Here is a 16,550-nt window from a genome sequence, read left to right on the forward strand (position 1 = left end):
CGGCACCTAGGACAAGCAGGCAAAGAGAGAGAGGAGAGAGAGAGAGAGAGAGGCAAGGACCGGGGCTCGGGCAGCAGGACGACGACGACGAGGACCAAGATAGACGGGCGAGGGCGAGGGCGAGGCGAGGGAGGGCGAGCCGGCGAGCAGCAGGCGGTGAGCTGGTGAGGTCCAAGCAGCTGCCGCACCGCGAATCGGCGTCGTGCCAGGCAGGCCTCGGACGATGCCGCGGGGGGTGAGAGGGGTCGAGGAGCGAGCGAGACGATGAACCCGACAGGCAAGCCGGACAGGCAGAGCAGGACGAGCGAGGAGGTAGGAGGCGATGATGAGCAACGGCAGCAGCGCCGTCCGACTGTCGGTCTGTCCGCCTGGCTGGGACAATGGGGCCGGCCTAAGCTCGAAAACCGCCAGGCAGGCAGGCAGGCTGGCTGGCAGGCTGGCAGGCGGAGGGACCGGACAGTCGGACCTGGACTTGAGCAGGAGGGCAGGCGGAGACAGGCCGGAAGCAAGCTCGCAGGCAGGCTGGAGAGGGCTGCCAACCGGCAAGCAAGCAAGCAGGGCGAATTTAAAAAAATCAAGCTCAAGCTGCTGCTGGCTGCTGCAGCTTTTTCCCTCTGCGTGAGAGCCAGCAGCAGGCCAGGCCAGGCCCGGCAGCAGCGGCGAGCAGCGACGTCGGCTCAACGGCCACGGCGGACAGCCCGCGCGACAGGCCAGGGCCGACGCACACCCAGCACTCTTTGCCTGCAGAGCCGGGCAGCCTGGCCGGGAGGATGCGCGCGGGGGCCTTGGCTGCCACAGAGGCCTGGCCAGCCAGCCAGCCAGCCAGCAACACACACAGGCAGGCAAGGCACACCTACCGTACCGACCCACGCACCCAGCAAGCAAGGCCAGGCCAGGCGAGGCAAGGCAAGGCGAGGCAAGGCAGGAAGATGGCCACCACCCGACCTGACAACCCGAATCCCACCAAGGAGCAGGCCAGGCCAGCAGCGCATCGCAACCAACACCTTAGCTTGCCTGGCCAGCCCTGCGCGACCAGCATGCCCTGCCTGATCCGCCCTTTCCATACCGATCGCACAACGAGCTGCGCCTCTTCCGACACGTCGAGCTGCACGGGCGAGACCAAGGCTAGACCGTGCCGTGCCTGCCTGCCTTGGGGTGGGGAGCCTCGTAGGCGATGGGCGCGCGAGCGGGCGAGCGAGGTGGTCTTCCGAACGAAACCTTCCTCCGCTGGACGGCTGAGTCCAATTTCCTTCAAAGGTCCGCTCGACGGCAGCCGCCGCCGCCGCCCAGCAGGCGGCCGGGTGAATCCAGGCGGCCGGACGACGACAGGCTTGGGCCTGGTTGCCGACTGGCTCTCTTCTGGCTGGTGATGACGCCGGCTCGCTCCTCGTCCTACATACCACACCATTCACGATTGACTGCGGTAGGAGCGAGTGTGCCACCTGGCTTTGTGCCGGAAAGGATCGGGAAGATCAAAGAGAGGCGTCGTCGTCCCACGCTCTCAAGACGGCCTGCAGACCTGAGCTACAGGCAGCCCGTACGCGGTCGGGCACAGCGGACGGCACTGCTCCCGCTGCGCCTGCCATTCGCCCTCTGTGGTCTGCCCCCGGTGCGGCCTGGCCCGTCGCAGGGACCCAAGCTAAGATTCGGGGGCGCCGGATTTGATGCCTCTTGCACCAGCCCTGCAGCGGCAGCGGGCCGCCGCCGTCTCTCTCTGCTGGCTGGTTCCTTCTCTGCTCGTGCGTGTGTATTCCTGCTTGGTCTTGGCTCGCGGGCAAGGGACGGGAGGTATGGACGAGAAAAGAGGAGAGAGGCTGGCCGGCAGCGAGCGGGCAGGCGGGCAGGGGTGCGTCGGCGCCATGCTGCGCTGTCGGTGCGTGGCATGGATGCGTCTCTTGTCTGCTTCTTTGGCGCCTCTTCTGTCGCCGCCAGACCTCGAGGCGGCCGCCGATAGAGGCTAGGTCGGAGCGAGAGCATGAAACGCGACACCAGGCCTGGTGCAGCATGGGTTTCCAGGGCAGGCTAGGGTGGTCGAGCCTGGCGGTAGCGCCGGCCAGGGCAGGCAAGGCAAGGTCCGGGAGCGGGAGCTCTTGGCTAGGCAGCATGTCTGGGCAGGCCGGTCCGAGCAGAGCGCTGGAAGGCCGACGTAGAGCAGGAGCTACCTCACCTCTCCCGAGGAGATACACCGCGTCGTCGCCGTCGTGGTGTTGCTCGCTCCTCACGGCGGCAGGCCAGGTTCATCCGAAGCCGAGGTGCGAACCTCCCTCGGCGCGAGGCAACCGAAAAAGAAGCGCGAGAAATCGCAGCGAAAATCCAGCGCCCTCCTCAATTGTCCGCCCGACTTTTTGCCCACGCTACCGTGCCTCTACCGCCTGGAGCTTGAGCTGCACACACAACAAAGGCGCCCAAGGTTGGGACAAGTGGCCGGCCGAACGAACGAACATCGTGCCGTCGACGGCGCCCGTCCAGAGCCACAAAGACTCACTGCGAGGGAGGCCGAGGACAGGCTGGGAAGACAAAAGTAGCCTCGGCATCTATCTGCCATACGCCGACCCACGCCGTCGCCGATGTCCTGGGTCAGTGGGTCAGCTAGTCGTCGGACCACGCGTACGACAACGCGCCTTTCTCTTCCGCCTGTCGTTGCCACCCACGCCGCCCAGCTGGTCTCGCTGAGTTTGCGCCAATCAGCCGCTCCCTGACAACCTGCCCTGTACTCTGTAGAGTCCGCGCCGCGCTCGTCACTTTGTTGAAGCAACGCCCGAGACTTGCTTGATCGCAGATCCTCGTTACTGGGGCGATCATCACGACCACGTACAGTACGTTGCTCAGAGCGAGAGGAGAGAAAGAGCTGACGGAGGAACGCAGCCGCCACCGCCTCCTCTTTGATTTTGTTTATTTGGCGCTCCGATCCGATGCTCGGCCTCGATGGCGTGGCGTGGCGTGGCCTGCCGTGGCCTGGCCATCCACGTCGCTCGGGTTTGGCCCGCCTCGAGCGTCTCGCGAGCGGGCGTGACACGTCGGCACCTCTGGTTCTCCCGAGCGCGCGAAGGGTGCCGAGAGCGCGCCCGAGGCCAGGACAGGACAGGCCGGCCCCTGAGCCGACGTGGGCGAGGCGCGCGGTCCGCCCGTCCAGGTGACACTTTGCCTGCCATGCTTGCCTTGCGGTGGCGAACACCACGGATGACCTGAGACACCACCACCGCTCGCCTCCTTGCGCGCTGCCTTGCCACCGTACAGAAGGAAGGTCCAGCGCGGCGCCGACGAATCGGCAAGACAGATGAAACCTGCGAGCTGACAGGTGGTCTGCAGAGGCAGTTTGTGCTGACCATGGACCATCTATCCGCGGACCGCATCCTTGCCGGCTGGCTGGCTGGCTTACGGAGCGCCCGACGACGATGCGATGCGATGATCAACGGATCAGGCGGTCAGGATCGCATCGCATCGCATCGCATCGCCTCGCTCCAGCCGCGCGCGCGTCGGGCCAGGCGGACAGCCGACCGAACGCATGTCAAAGCCGTTGCCAGCTCGCCCCTCGGGACCTTCCATATCCGCGCAAGGAGCGAGCAGGAGGGTCTGCTTGCTTACACCATCCCCCACCTCACCTCACCTCACCTTTCCTGCCTGTCACTCGACCTGGCGGTATCCCCGGCACGACGCTCCGCGCCATCGGAGAGAAGCCGAAGTCAGTCCTGGCCCTTCATCCATCCCAGGGGCACGCACGCTGGCTCAAGGGGTCGACGTACGTGGAAGCGAGACAAGAAACCGAGGACAACGGAAGGCCAGGAAGACCAACACTTGCTCGCCACCTGACCGAGTGCCTGCCCACCGCTTAGCTCGCCACAGGGCGACCGACCTGACCCTTTGCACTCGCACTCGGACGGCGCAACCCGTAGGTTGCACAGTCAGTAGTCGATTTCATGGCCTGAACCCCTCCCTCGCTGCGTTCCGAACACCACACCTCGACAAATCCTTTGGCTATGGTAAGCAGCCGGGCGATCAGCACATGTGTGTGTGCGTCGGACGTGTCCATACGAGACGGCATGCCTGGCCTGGCCTGGTCTCGTCGGTGTTCCTTGCGCCTCGCTCCGGCCAGGTTTGTTCAGCTGATCGACCCCAACACCGCCTCTACATACCTTGCTTCACATGGACTGCAAGTTCTGAGCGCCTGCTCGCCCGCCCGTCTTTCTCCCACGCACATCCCTACATAGCCTGCCCGGGAGGCCTTCCATCAGAGACGCCGAACGGCCCCTCGAGTCCGTACAGCAGCACCCTTGATGTGGACTGGAATGGAACCTCACCCCGTATTCCGTTGTCATTCCTGCAACGGGCCGAAGGAGAAAGGCCTCGGCCACGAGCCCAAACGAGCACCAGAGTCGGCATGTCTGTCCTGCCTGTTGGCCATCTCTGTCCTCGAAACAGAGGTCAACGACGCCCTGCGCTGAACGCTGTCCCCGGTAGTCCTGGGTGTGGCAAGGAGTCTGTGGGCCGCAAACCAAAGTTGCCCCCATTTGTGGCGGGCGGCTTCCCGAGGACCTTCCCGCCTCTCCTGCTGGCTGGCTGGTCCCAAACTCACTCGGTCGGCCGGCCAGGTCTGATTGGCTCGACACGGAGCAAATGGTCAAAGAACAGAACCGATCGACTGCGAGCGCTTCCCGTCTGTATAATTATACATGTACAGAGGCTCCTGTGCTGCGCTGCCTGTTCCGATGCAGTGCCACGCCGTGCCAGGCAACCAGCTGTGCGAGCGACGACGACGCGGAATAAGGTTTGGAGCGTCAATCAAGACGAACAACGCCGAGGATGGCCGTCGGTTTCCTGGTAACCCGAAGCAGAGCGACAGCAACGCCGTGACATCGAGTCTTGCCACTTGGTCGGATGCTGGCTGTTCGACGACCGCCGTACAGGCACTTCAGCTGATGGCCGCCTGCGCTCGACTCGTCTCGACTCGACTTGCCTCGCCTCGCCTTGCACCCTCGTCTCGTCGATGCAGGACGACAAACGCTCGACTTCGCCGATTGGATCGCTGAGAACCGGCCTGGCCTGGCCTGGCCTGTCCGACGAGGGCCCGGATCCAGGGAGCCGCTGCAAAGCCGCGGCAATACCCCTTCTTCCGAGACTCTCGGTCTCTGCCGTGCGCCGTGGGCCGTTGTACACGTATGTAGGTGTACGTTAGCCATTGCCATCACGCCTCCCCATGCGATGGCGACGAAGACGGAAGCCGGGCGAGGTGTGCCGCAATTGCTGTGCGAGGATGGTTGGGGGAAAGCGTGAGAAAAAAAGGAGAGAGGCTTTCGTCAGCCCGACTGAAGCCCATCCCGGAACAGACACGACGGCGACGACGACGACATACGGGAAGGGAGTGCAAGAAACCTTTGCCAAACCTTACCTGTAGCTGGCTGGCTGGCTGGTTGGCTTGACTGTGTGCCTGACGGACGTCCATACTGGCTGGCACCGCAGACGAAGGTCGAATCTCGTGCCCGCTCTCGCATGGCCTCGCCTGTCTCGTCTCGTCTCGTCTCGCCTCGTTACACCCACCCGTCCGCCCGTCTCGTCTCGCCTCGCCTCGCCAGGTCTCGGTTGACATCTCGAAGGGGGTCAGTTTTCGTATCCCGCTCCATATCCACCATCGTACCGTTGCGCTGGCTCGTCAGCCAGCAAAGTTGCAGGAGAGGACCACCTGTGTCGACCCCTCGCTCTCATGCCCGTACGATTCGATTCGATTCGATTCGAGGCGAGATCGAGGACGAGTCGATGAACCATGAGTGCCCACCGTCGATCCTGGCACGCGCGCGTCGAATGACGTCCTTTGAATGAGGATGAACCTTCGATGCTTCATGGCAATCAATTGCACCAAGATGTCACACGCTACTGCCGGTCATGTTGTCGAGTGAAGTACAGGAGGTACAGTGGGCGATGGAGTTTGACAATGAGGACAAGAGAATGAGCAATCCTGTAGAGGACCCACAAAGGTCCGAGGCAAGTACAGCGAATTTGCTGCAGGTCGGACAGGTACCGATACAAAGCCGTGGTTGCCTCTTGGGCAAAGACGATTGAGGGGAAGACCTTGAGCCTGCCTACATGACTACCGACCGGGCAAACCTGCCGAAAATACATATGGCCGACCGGCGATGTGCTGAGTGTGGGCGGCGCATGCGGACAAAGGCAAGGTTTGGGAAGATGACAGATGGTCTCATCGTCTTTGGGAGCTGAGCTGTGCGGCGTTGTAGAACGGACCTCCGCAGCGGGGACTGGCTGACGAATCGGAGAGCGATAAAGGGGCCCACGATAGCGGCGACGACTCATCGTGCACAATTCGTTCGGGCACACTTCAGCCTCACACCATTTCATCTCACCCCATCTCATCTCGTCTCGCCTCGCCTCGCCTCTGCGGTATGGACTTCTTCCCATGTCGATCTGGCCTCGCCACACGAACTGCGGGTCGAGCACAGCCTCGCCTCGCTCTCCTACAATACCGATACGGTATCTACCCGCTGTACGGACCGAGCCGACCTGGGCGACGAGGGAGCGACACTGACCGGACCTCTGACTCGCCACGTGGGACCACCGCGGCACGCAGTGGGGTGGGTGGGCGCGGCGCAGGGCGGGGGATGATCCTCAGATTAAAAACTCAATTTCGGCTTTTTAACCCGCCCACGCTTGCCGCGCTAGCTGCGCCTTTCTCGCCGCCGCGTGCATGGCGTTGCATGCTGTGCGCCACCCTACTGCCTGGCGCGTGCGTGGGGAGGGGAAAGCGGCGAAATCCATCTCCGAGCTCGTCCAACCGGAACGGAAGACGGACCTACAGGTACGCACGGTCCCCTCGCCACTCGACGTTTTGCCGACGACCCCCTTGGCGGCAAAACCGTCCCTCCCTCCCGACCGCGCCATGACCTCCGCCTCGCTCCGTACCGAACCATGTGGCAAACCGCCACCCCGTTGATCACCGACGACCTACATACAGGTCGCCGCTGTCCCTGAGTATGCTGCGAATTCCAAATCGGCGACCAAGGGAAAGAGGATGCTTTTGTCGTCGAGTCAAGAGGGTGCGGCATGCAGCGTGCAATGGACCATACAGGGCGAGGGCGAGGCAGGGTGACATGAATCTAACCGGACCTTCCACCATGCCACCGATGGACAAGGATCGCAACGTCAAATTGTTGGGGGACAGATCGGCTTTGTCGGCGCGTTAGATCCGCCTTGCCGACCCAGCGCTTAGAGAGAGAAACTCGCCGGGACGATGTCGAGAAGGTCGGAATGTTCTCTTTGACGCCCGTCGTGCGGTACCGCTGCGCGACGAGACCTAACGGTGCAGCGGTGCTGTACATACTGTATCTTTTCGCTCTGGCGAGGGAGTCGGTCGAGCCACGAAGTCGGTTTGGCCAGGCCTCGCAAGCAGGCCTCGCCTCGCCGGGCTCCGTTCCGTCGTTGGCAAAGGCTCTCTCGGAACCTCGCCGGTCAGTTTTTCCTCGCCACCCTGGCCTGGCCTGCCTCCCTCCGTCTCTCCTCGCCGAGCGCGCTTAGGCTGGATGCACGCAGGCAGATGGCATGCACACGCACCGCCAGCACCGAGCCACCGTACCTTGGCTTCATCAGCTGAACCTCGCTCCCTTGCCTGCCCAGCTGCCTGACCGTCCCTTGCGGGTAAACATTACTTCGTCTATCCCTTCCCCTGTCCCTCGTGCCCTTCAACCTCGCTGCATCGGACGCACGAGGGGCATAGCGAGCGCACGAGGACCAGCCATCCCCCCGGAAAGTTGCCGGCCCTTGCCCTGACCTCGACCTCGACCTCGACCTCGACCTCAAGTCGAGGATAGGCTAACTGCAGCCTGGCCTACGGCACCGGTAGGAGTTTTTCCGCCCCGAAGCAGGCAAGTGACATGAAAGGCTTGGCGTCCCCCGTTTCGCCCTCCCCCAACCCGACAATCCGTTCCGAATTTCACCACCACCGGACACCCCCCTTGGTCCAGCGTAATGTGCGCTGGACCCCTCACCTCCTTGCTTGACGATGAGATGGATGGATCTCGTCGAATCAGATTCGTATTCGTTTCAAGGCGTGCACAAGCGTACGATAGGCTATGCCTTGCAGGCGAACCGCGAGCTCCTTCCGTACCGAGGTGGCAAAAAGCGTAGCGTAGCGTAACGGGGGGTCGGCCTGTCGCCTTCGCTCGCTCGGTGTCCAAGCCGCGACGGCTCGGTTCCAGTGCCTTGGGTCCGGCTATCGGTACCCACGTTCGCGCCAGGGGACCGCTGCGGCCCATCCACGTACGGATAGAGGTCGAGGATTGGAGGCACCCCCGATCTCGGCTCACTTGAAAATTCCCAAGAAGCAGTCGAACGGACAGGCAGGCCTTATGTACCTTGATGCCATGAGCACGTACTGAACCGACCGATTGACTGACGAAGCATCCGAATGGCCGGCCGCACGACCATGCAGGCTGACAGTGGCCATCTCGAAATGCGATGGCAAGGTGGCGAGGCGAGGCGACGATGCGGTGAGACGAGCCGAGAAGGGAAAGAGGACAAAGGTCAAGCAAGATACGATCGGTCGAATCAACGCGATGCCCGACAGGAGGTCCGAGGGAGGGCTGATTCATGGTCCACACCGTCTCGTCAAAGGAGGGCACATACCGCTGGCCTCGGCCGGACCCAGCCGAAAGTCGTCGGCTCAACTACTCCGAAGGAGGCGCGAGCCAAACCAGAGGGGGGTCCCGGGACTCGACTCCGAGCCAGTTGCTCCGACTGCAAGGCGATGCCAGGCCTGGCCTTACACCTGGCAGGTCTTTAGATCGACGTATCTGTCCATCCGGCCACGGCCTGGCCGGCTTGATACGGTAGAGACCGTGCGTGTGCGTGCGTGCGTGCCCGCCTGCCCCCTTTCATGGAGACGGGATGCAAAAAAAAAGGGGGACGATGGGACACGCCCTCGGTCAGCCAGTCAGAAAGGACACCAGCCCGCTCCCCTCCTGTCCACGTCGATACCCATCGTCTTACCCTGGCCGGAGCAGGACGCAGCCAGAGCGGGAACGAAGATTGGCTGGCCGGATCGCATGCATGGCTGAACGGGAGCCAACCGTGCCGAAGTCGCGCCCTTGGCAGTGCGATGCCATGCCATGAAGCCGTCCGGGTCCCGTCCTGTCCCGTCGTCAGGTCAGGGTGCCGTGCTTGCCCCGGAGACCGGCAATCCACGCTGACCCCTTGCCTTGGTTGGTGCCCGAAACAGCATCAACCGCCCGGCTGCCGAGGGCCCCCTTGGTCGCGCTTGCGCAGACGGTCGAGACGACGACAACGCGGTCGACAGCCGACGCTGCGATGCCAGGCCTGCTGCGCACCCATTTCGAGCCAAGACAGCGGTCGGTGTCCTTGCCCTCGGATTGCTGCCCCCCCTCCAGCCGAAACCGCGACCCGCGAGGCAGGGGTGGACCCGGCTGTTTGACTCGCCACAGCGGTAGCGAGGGCTGCTCATGGGCGGCCCCTTTCTGCCCAGCCTAGCCGGTCGTGTTGCGTGGCCAACCAGTCCAGCGATCCGCTCGGCTGCCTCACCTCCTCCTACCCCTACCTTTGTCGTGCTTCGCTCCCTGCCTGATCTCGCCTGCCTCTCGGTCGAGCCTCCGTCCGGATCTGTAGGACGAGCTGGCACGCACGGTCAGCTCGGGCTTCAAGTGCGATGCAAGACCTTGTACCGAGCCGCGAGCCGAGCCGAGTCGACGCGGGGGGCGAGGCGAGCTGGAGCAGCTAGTGCTCGTCCGGGTCCCTGTGCCCCTCCTCGACCAGCAAGCCGCCTTTCGTCCAGTCTTTGCGCGCGCAGACTATGTACGATATACCATGGGCCGTTTTAGGTATCGCCGTGCCCTCGAGGTCTCGGGTCTGGCTCGGGCAGGGGCATGCACGGTTGACAATAACAATAAGAACGGTCAGCTTTCAACAGCGCTTTGGCAGCCGAGCGTGTCTCTCGGTCGACTTGCCCAGGATATGATGGTCGCTGGAAGAGAAGACGCGATCCTCCGAGCAGGGCAGGGCAGCTTGGCCTCGACATCGCTGCCAAGGAGCGGAGAGCAACCGATTGAAAAAGCGGAGCTGCCTTCCCATGTCTCGAGGCTCCTCCGTGGGTGCGGATCTCGGAGCGAAGGTGCGCCGACGGAGTTGATCGAGGTAGGTACGGTAACGTAGGCAACTCGAAGGAAGGAAGGAAGTGGGGCTGGGCGCTCAAGGGCGTTAGATTGCGAAGCATGTGATTGTCGTCGGCGACTTATGAGGCGCTGGACGGCTCCCTGCCTGCCGTGCCCCACTGGCCGAGTGCTAGTAAAGAGTGTTGAAGAGCTGTGCGGGCCGCAGACCGAGGTTCGGCTGCCCTTCCCATCGGCGACGGAGTGGAACAAGGTCCGGACCCTCCCAGCCTGGCTCGCGCCTGGCCAGCGATGGCGTGGATGCCACGTTCGGCTTCGGCGAAGGTGTCGGACAGATCGGCATGCCGCTGAGTTTGAGCAGGCATGTCACTACTGACTCCGATGCCTGCTGTCGGAATGCAACCCGGCGTGGAGAAGCTAACATCAGCGAGGGAGGAGTGAAGAGGAGGGAGGAGGGAAGGGGCGCGGCGGAGTTGGGCGTGGCAGCGGGAGCTCAAAAAACAAAGCTGCGCAGCTGCGGCTGCGTGCGTGGGTCGTCGTCGATGGGCGGCATGCTCCGGCGAATGCTGAGCTTTCCCAGACGGCGACTGCAACGGCGACGACGGCCGATGGCACGAATGGTACGATGGTACCGTATGTACCCACCCTAGCGCTGCAACCTTACCCACCGATAGGTAGACGCTTCTGGATCGCGCTGCCACCCAAGGACCTTTGATCTTGAGCCTCTCGACCCAGGCTTGGTCGATCGCAGCGATAGGAAGGGACACGAAGCAGGAACAAGGAAGGTGGTGCTGGCCGACGCTGCCCTACCTACCTCTTTGTCGCTGTGTTGCGCGCGCAAAGACCGAGGCGCTGACGCAGAGCGTGAGAACATGCGGTCTCAGAGCGTAAGTACCCGACCGCTCTCGACGCTGAGCTCGTCGGACGGCGACATCCAGAGTCGAGGGCAGCGTTGGCCGTCGTCGAGGTGGTGGTCGCGAGCCGAGTGGCAGCCAGCCAGCGCAGCCTGGCAGCAGCCGGTGTGGTCAGTCTGCCTTCCGGCCGAGCGAGAGAGGTGGCGGCTTTGCGGGGTGCCTGCGTGGGTCCGTGCACACCCTGGTTGCCTGCTCGTCAGCCTTGCCTGCCCTGGCCCTGCCTGCCTGAGCCTCGGATGGCATTCCGTCGGATGCACGCCGAGCCGCCCACATGGCGACCTGCCTGGTTGCTGTCGGCTGCTCCTCTCGCCCTCTCCCTCTCCCTCTCTCCCATTCTCTCTCTTCCCCTCGTTTGCCGACGACGTCGCCTTCTCTCTCCATCTGCCGTCCCATCTCAATCTCGCCGCGGATCGCATCGTATCGCCTCTGCGCCTCGTCTTCGTTGCTCGCTGCTTTGCCTCCAGCAGCCGTCCGTACCCCTGCCCTGGGACCTGACACGCAGCCGAGCGAAGCCAGCACCGTCCGCCCCCGCCGCCCTGGGAGCCGATTCCTGCCCTCTCTTTCCGGCACCATCGGCGTCCTTTCCGCCGCCTGGGTCATCGCCGTCTCGTTTCGTCCAGAGGAGCGGGTGCTCCGGCCTGAGCTCGCTCTTGCACCGCCCTCGCTACGCCCGGAGAGGGCATCGCTTCCGTCGCTCGTCGCTAGCGCATTGTTGGCAAAGCAGGCCGACCGCCGCCCCCTCGGGCCTTCCGATCGAGCCTGCTCTTCTCGCTCGCTCGCTCTGGCCGAGTCTAGCACAGCACGACACCGCTGTGGCCCATAGAGCTGCACTGATCCCAGGCTAGAGCACCAGCTGCGGCGGCACCAGCTCATCCGCACGCTCGCCACAGCGCGATACGACGACGACGACGTGGACCCGCTCGCGTCAGGCACGCCCGCCGCCCCGCAGCACCCTATCGGGAACTCGTCTCCCGAACAGCCTGCGCTCGACCCTGAGTTGCCAGGATCCAAGAGAGGGGGATCTGATAAGCGAACACCGAGCGACACCAGCGCAGCAACAGCAGCAGCAGCAGCAGCAGCAGCAGCAGCACACCCGTGACAGCAAGTGCAGATCCTGCGCCGCCCACGCCCGCACCGCCGCTAGAGGCCCTACCAAGACCTGCCACACTACTTTCCCATCGTTGGTTGCTGCACCGCCGTTCTGCACCCGCCCGCTACAAGTTCCGGCCACCACTCTGCTCTGCCTGCTCTGCTTGCTCCGCCCTCGCCAACCAGCAGCCGATCGTGACACCCTCTGCCTGCCTCTCTGCTTGAATCGTCGTCGGCTGGGCCAGAGCGGCTTAAACGGGTCCACGCCTACGGTGCCTTGTTCCGGCGCCCACGTTTGACCGATCGATCGGCCTGCCGGATCACGCCGCACCCTTCTTCGCGCTCCGTCTCTCCGAGACCGTCGTCGCCCCGTCACCCTGGCTCGCTCTCTCCATCTCCAGAACCGCCAGCGGCCAGCCTACGCCCTATCCCCTGCCTCTCCGTCACCGCAAGACCTTCCTGCGCATCCCTCTTGATCCGACGTTCTTGGCATTCGGAGCTCACCGACCTGCACGTACGCACATCGGCGCCAACCCCGCCACGTGTCGGCCCTCTCCCGTCTGCCATCACTGTACCCACGCCGGTACACTAGCCCTCACACGACGTGCAGATCCTCCGCCGCGGCGTCGGCACCATCCCGCCTCGACCTTCGCTCCGGCCGTGACCGCACAGCAGCGCCGCTCGCCTCGCTCCGAGACCCCCTCAGGGCCCCTCTAGCTGACAGAGGCCGACGATCCGATTGGGCCATCGTCATCGGAAGGCCGTGACGCTTGCCTGGGAGGGCGAAGCTCCTGTTGACGAGGAGCAAAAGACGGTCTCTCCGGCTCCAACGATCCGCGACAGCACACTCGGCGAGAGACGCTCGCAGCTGGATCGGATCCGACTGTCGCTGGCAGAGGCTCAAGGGCAACCTCGTCGCCCGTTCACTGCGACCGGCCTGCCGCAGCGCCGACGTCGCCACCCGCTCAAGCCGCAGCAAGCAGCCCGATTCGCGCGCGTCAACAACTCAGGCTCGTGCCGTGTATCTGCGTGCCTTCTTCCTTTGCCATAGAGCCCGCTTCTCGACGGCGGCCTTGCCCTATATCAACGACAATTCCCACTGGCTCTATCCGAGGCCATGGCGCTGATCAAGTTCGCGCCGTTTGGCGCCACGATCCACCCGTCGTTCTGGCAGCAGCTGTCGAGCTACAAGATCGACCGCCTCCAGCTGAGTGAGGAGCCTGTCGACGTGCGCGCTACCTACGCGGCAGGCAGGAGCATCCTCGACCGGCAGACGGGCCAGGAGGTCCACCTCGGCTGCAGCATCAACGTCGACGGCTCGAGCTTCCTCGGCGTCGGCAACGAGCAGGGTCCCGACGCTCCGTCGACGGCCAGCCACGCCGTCGCCGTCCGAGGCCGCCTCAAGAACTTCAACACCATCGAAGAGTTCAAAAAGGCCGATAAGCAGGCTGCATTCGACGAGGCGCTGCAGGATATCTGGCAGTCGATCCTCCATGCCGATGATCCTACGGACAAGCTCTCGAGCTTTCTCGTGCTGACCTTTGCGGACCTGAAAAAGTACCGATTCTTCTACTGGTTCGCCTTCCCAGCGCTGACCGCCAAGCCCTCTTGGGAGCTCGTGGGCGAGCCAGGAGGGGCAGAGGCAGGACAGGCAGGCCAGGCGGGCCAAGGAGGCTGGCGGTCGGTCGCGGACGTGCTCGGTGGCCGGGGTGCACAGTCGCTGGCGTCCCAGCTGGCTTCTCGGCACGACGCGGGCGAGCGATGCGACTTCTTCCTCGTCAAGCGCGCGTCTTCAAGCTCGGCGGATGCCGTCGAGGTGGCCGGCGTCAAGCACTTCGACGCCTTCTTTGCCGGCGTCGATGAAGGCGAGCGTATCGTCGGCCTCCTCGACCCCTCGTCCAACATCGACGCGCCTGGCTGGCCGCTGCGCAACCTGCTGGTCATGCTGCACGCGCGGTACGGCGTTTCAAGGATCAAGGTGGTGCGGTGGAAGGATGCCATCTCGGCGGCGATCCCCGCGGGAGGAGGTGCGACTCTGGGCGGAGGCTCGGGAGCGGCGAGGCTCAGCCTGATCGGCGACGTAGTGCTGCCCAAGCTACCGGAGAGCGTCGACGGCAGCGCAGGCAGAGTCGTCCTCGACGGCGGCCGGACGCTCGCGCTGGCATCCCAGCCGGACCGGCCCGATGCGCCGGCGGGCGTGGGCTGGGAGCGCAACGCGCAGGGCAAGCTGGGGCCCAAGGTGGCCGATCTGGGACCGCTGATGGACCCGGCGCGGCTGGCCGACCAGGCGGTGGACCTCAACCTCAAGCTGATGCGGTGGCGCATCATGCCCGACATCAAGCTCGAGCGGATCCAGCAGACGAGGTGCCTGCTGCTGGGCGCGGGCACGCTGGGTTGCTACGTGGCTCGCACGCTGCTCGGGTGGGGCGTGCGCCACATCACGTTTGTCGACTCGTCGCGCGTGTCGTTTTCGAACCCGGTGCGCCAGCCGCTGTTCGACTTCCAGGACTGCCTCGACGGCGGCAAGCCAAAGGCGCAGTGTGCCGCCGACAAGCTCAAGCAGATCTACCCTGGCGTGGTGAGTGAGGGCGGCCGACGACAGGACGCGTTGCCGGAGGAAGGAGGCGCTGATTCGATGATCCCCCCTCTCCCTACTTGATGGCGTCGTCAGACCTCGGAGGGCCACACGCTCAACATCCCGATGCCAGGGCATCCCGTAGCGCCGGGCTCGGTCGAGCAGGTGAGGCGGGACGTGGCGCAGCTCGAGTCGCTCATCGACGGGCACGATGTCGTCTACCTGCTCATGGACTCGCGCGAGAGCCGCTGGCTGCCGACGGTGCTGGGCGCGGCCAAGTCGAAGCTCGTCGTCAACGCCGCGTTGGGCTTCGACACGTACCTCGTCATGCGCCACGGTGCGCCGCCCGCGTCGCCGTCGCCGTCGGCGGCCAATGACCGGGGAGACGAGATGAGCAAGCCGCCGTCGCACCGGCGCCTGGGGTGCTACTTTTGCAACGACGTCGTGGCGCCCACCGACTCGCTGACGGACCGGACGCTGGACCAGATGTGCACCGTCACGCGGCCGGGGCTGGCGGCGATTGCGGGCGCGAGTGCCGTCGAGCTGATGGTGTCGACGCTGCAGCACGAGCGGGGCATGCGTGCGCCTGCGGCCTCGTCGTCGTCGTCGTCGTCGCCGTCGAGCAGCGGGTCGGGCGCCGCGGCGGATGCCGGGCAGGATGACACGTCGACGGTGCTGGGCGTGGTGCCGCACCAGATCCGGGGCTTCCTGGCTAAGTTCAACAACCTGCTCATCGTCGGCCAGGCCTACGACCGGTGCACGGGCTGCAGCGCCGCGGTCGTCGACGCCTACCGCCGCGACGGGTTCGACATGCTCCTGCGTGCGTTCAACGAGGACCAGTTCCTCGAACGCCTCACTGGCCTCGATAAGATGTACGCCGAGGCCGACGAGATCGAGGCTGCCCTCGACTGGGAGGAGGACGACGAGGAGGAGGAGGGCCAAGAGGCCATGTAGCTGCGGCGGTCGTCGGCGTCTGGTTTGGATTCGAGTCGCGTGCAATGGCCATGGTCGATGCTGTTCCCGTCGATCTGGGTGCGAAGGAGATGGCTGTGCTCAGTCGAGGTCGTGGTTGCCAGTCGTCTCACGGCCTACATGGGCGGATGAGAGGATGGCGACAGAGGACAGAACTGGACGTTGCGGGCGAGGCGGGCTAAAAGTACAGCGGGTGACGCAGAGAGGGAGAGAGAGAGAGGGAGAGCGGGAGAGAGAGAGGACAAGGGAGAGTGGAGGAGCGGGACAGGAGAGAAGGAACTCTTCCACCATCTCAGTTGTTCTGGCTAAACTTGTAGCCGCATTTGGGGCAGGTGTAAAAGACGGTGCTGCCCTCGTCTGCGCTCCTCATTTGGAGCGTGTGAAAGTTCATCTCGTCGTGTCCGCAGCCGGGGCATTTCTCCTTGATGGTGGCCTCTGCGGGAGCGGCCGCGTCGTCGTAGTTGGCGGCGGTGCTGACGAGCTGGCGCTTCTGGCGGAGCGCCGAGGGAAATGCCGAGGGGTGCGACTTGGTCGTGACGCGCAGGTTGTCGTAGACGGTGGCGTCCTGGACGGCGCCGCAGGGCTCGCACCGGATGCTGTCGTCGTCCTTTGCAAAGTCGAGGAGCGAGCCGCAGTTGGAGCAGAAGAGGAGCGAGCCGATCTTGTCTGCGGGCGGGCGAGCGTGGCGGGCAGAGAGTTGCGGGAGGGCGGGTATGGACCGGTCAGCAAGGTGGCCCCGCTCGTTGTCGCCCCGGGGAAGAGAGAAGGGGTGTGAAAGACGACGGGGGACAGGGCCTACGAGCGACGTACCTGGTAGCGCAGCGTGCGACATGGCGGGCAAGCAGCGAGGTATGTGGTGGAGCAGGCAGAGCGCGG

The 16,550-nt window shown here is 64.5% G+C and overlaps 2 protein-coding genes across 2 annotated transcripts; one reads left to right on the top strand and one right to left on the bottom strand.

Moving 5' to 3' along the window:
- Window positions 1-13,244: 13,244 nt before the first annotated feature.
- On the top strand, window positions 13,245-15,656 carry PFL1_04299 (uncharacterized protein; the record flags this gene model as incomplete). Its single annotated transcript, XM_007881826.1, has 2 exons — window positions 13,245-14,705; window positions 14,799-15,656. 2 exons carry the CDS (start codon window positions 13,245-13,247, stop codon window positions 15,654-15,656), a joined length of 2,319 nt encoding a protein of 772 aa, XP_007880017.1.
- A 310-nt stretch (window positions 15,657-15,966) lies between these two features.
- On the bottom strand, window positions 15,967-16,506 carry PFL1_06880 (uncharacterized protein; the record flags this gene model as incomplete). The annotated part of the gene is made up of 2 exons (XM_007882032.1): window positions 15,967-16,340; window positions 16,485-16,506. 2 exons carry the CDS (start codon window positions 16,504-16,506, stop codon window positions 15,967-15,969), a joined length of 396 nt encoding a protein of 131 aa, XP_007880223.1.
- Window positions 16,507-16,550: the final 44 nt, after the last annotated feature.

Source organism: Pseudozyma flocculosa, assembly GCF_000417875.1.
Source record: "Pseudozyma flocculosa PF-1 unplaced genomic scaffold scaffold00014, whole genome shotgun sequence".
In the NCBI taxonomy this organism is placed as follows: Eukaryota; Fungi; Basidiomycota; class Ustilaginomycetes; order Ustilaginales; family Ustilaginaceae; genus Pseudozyma; species Pseudozyma flocculosa.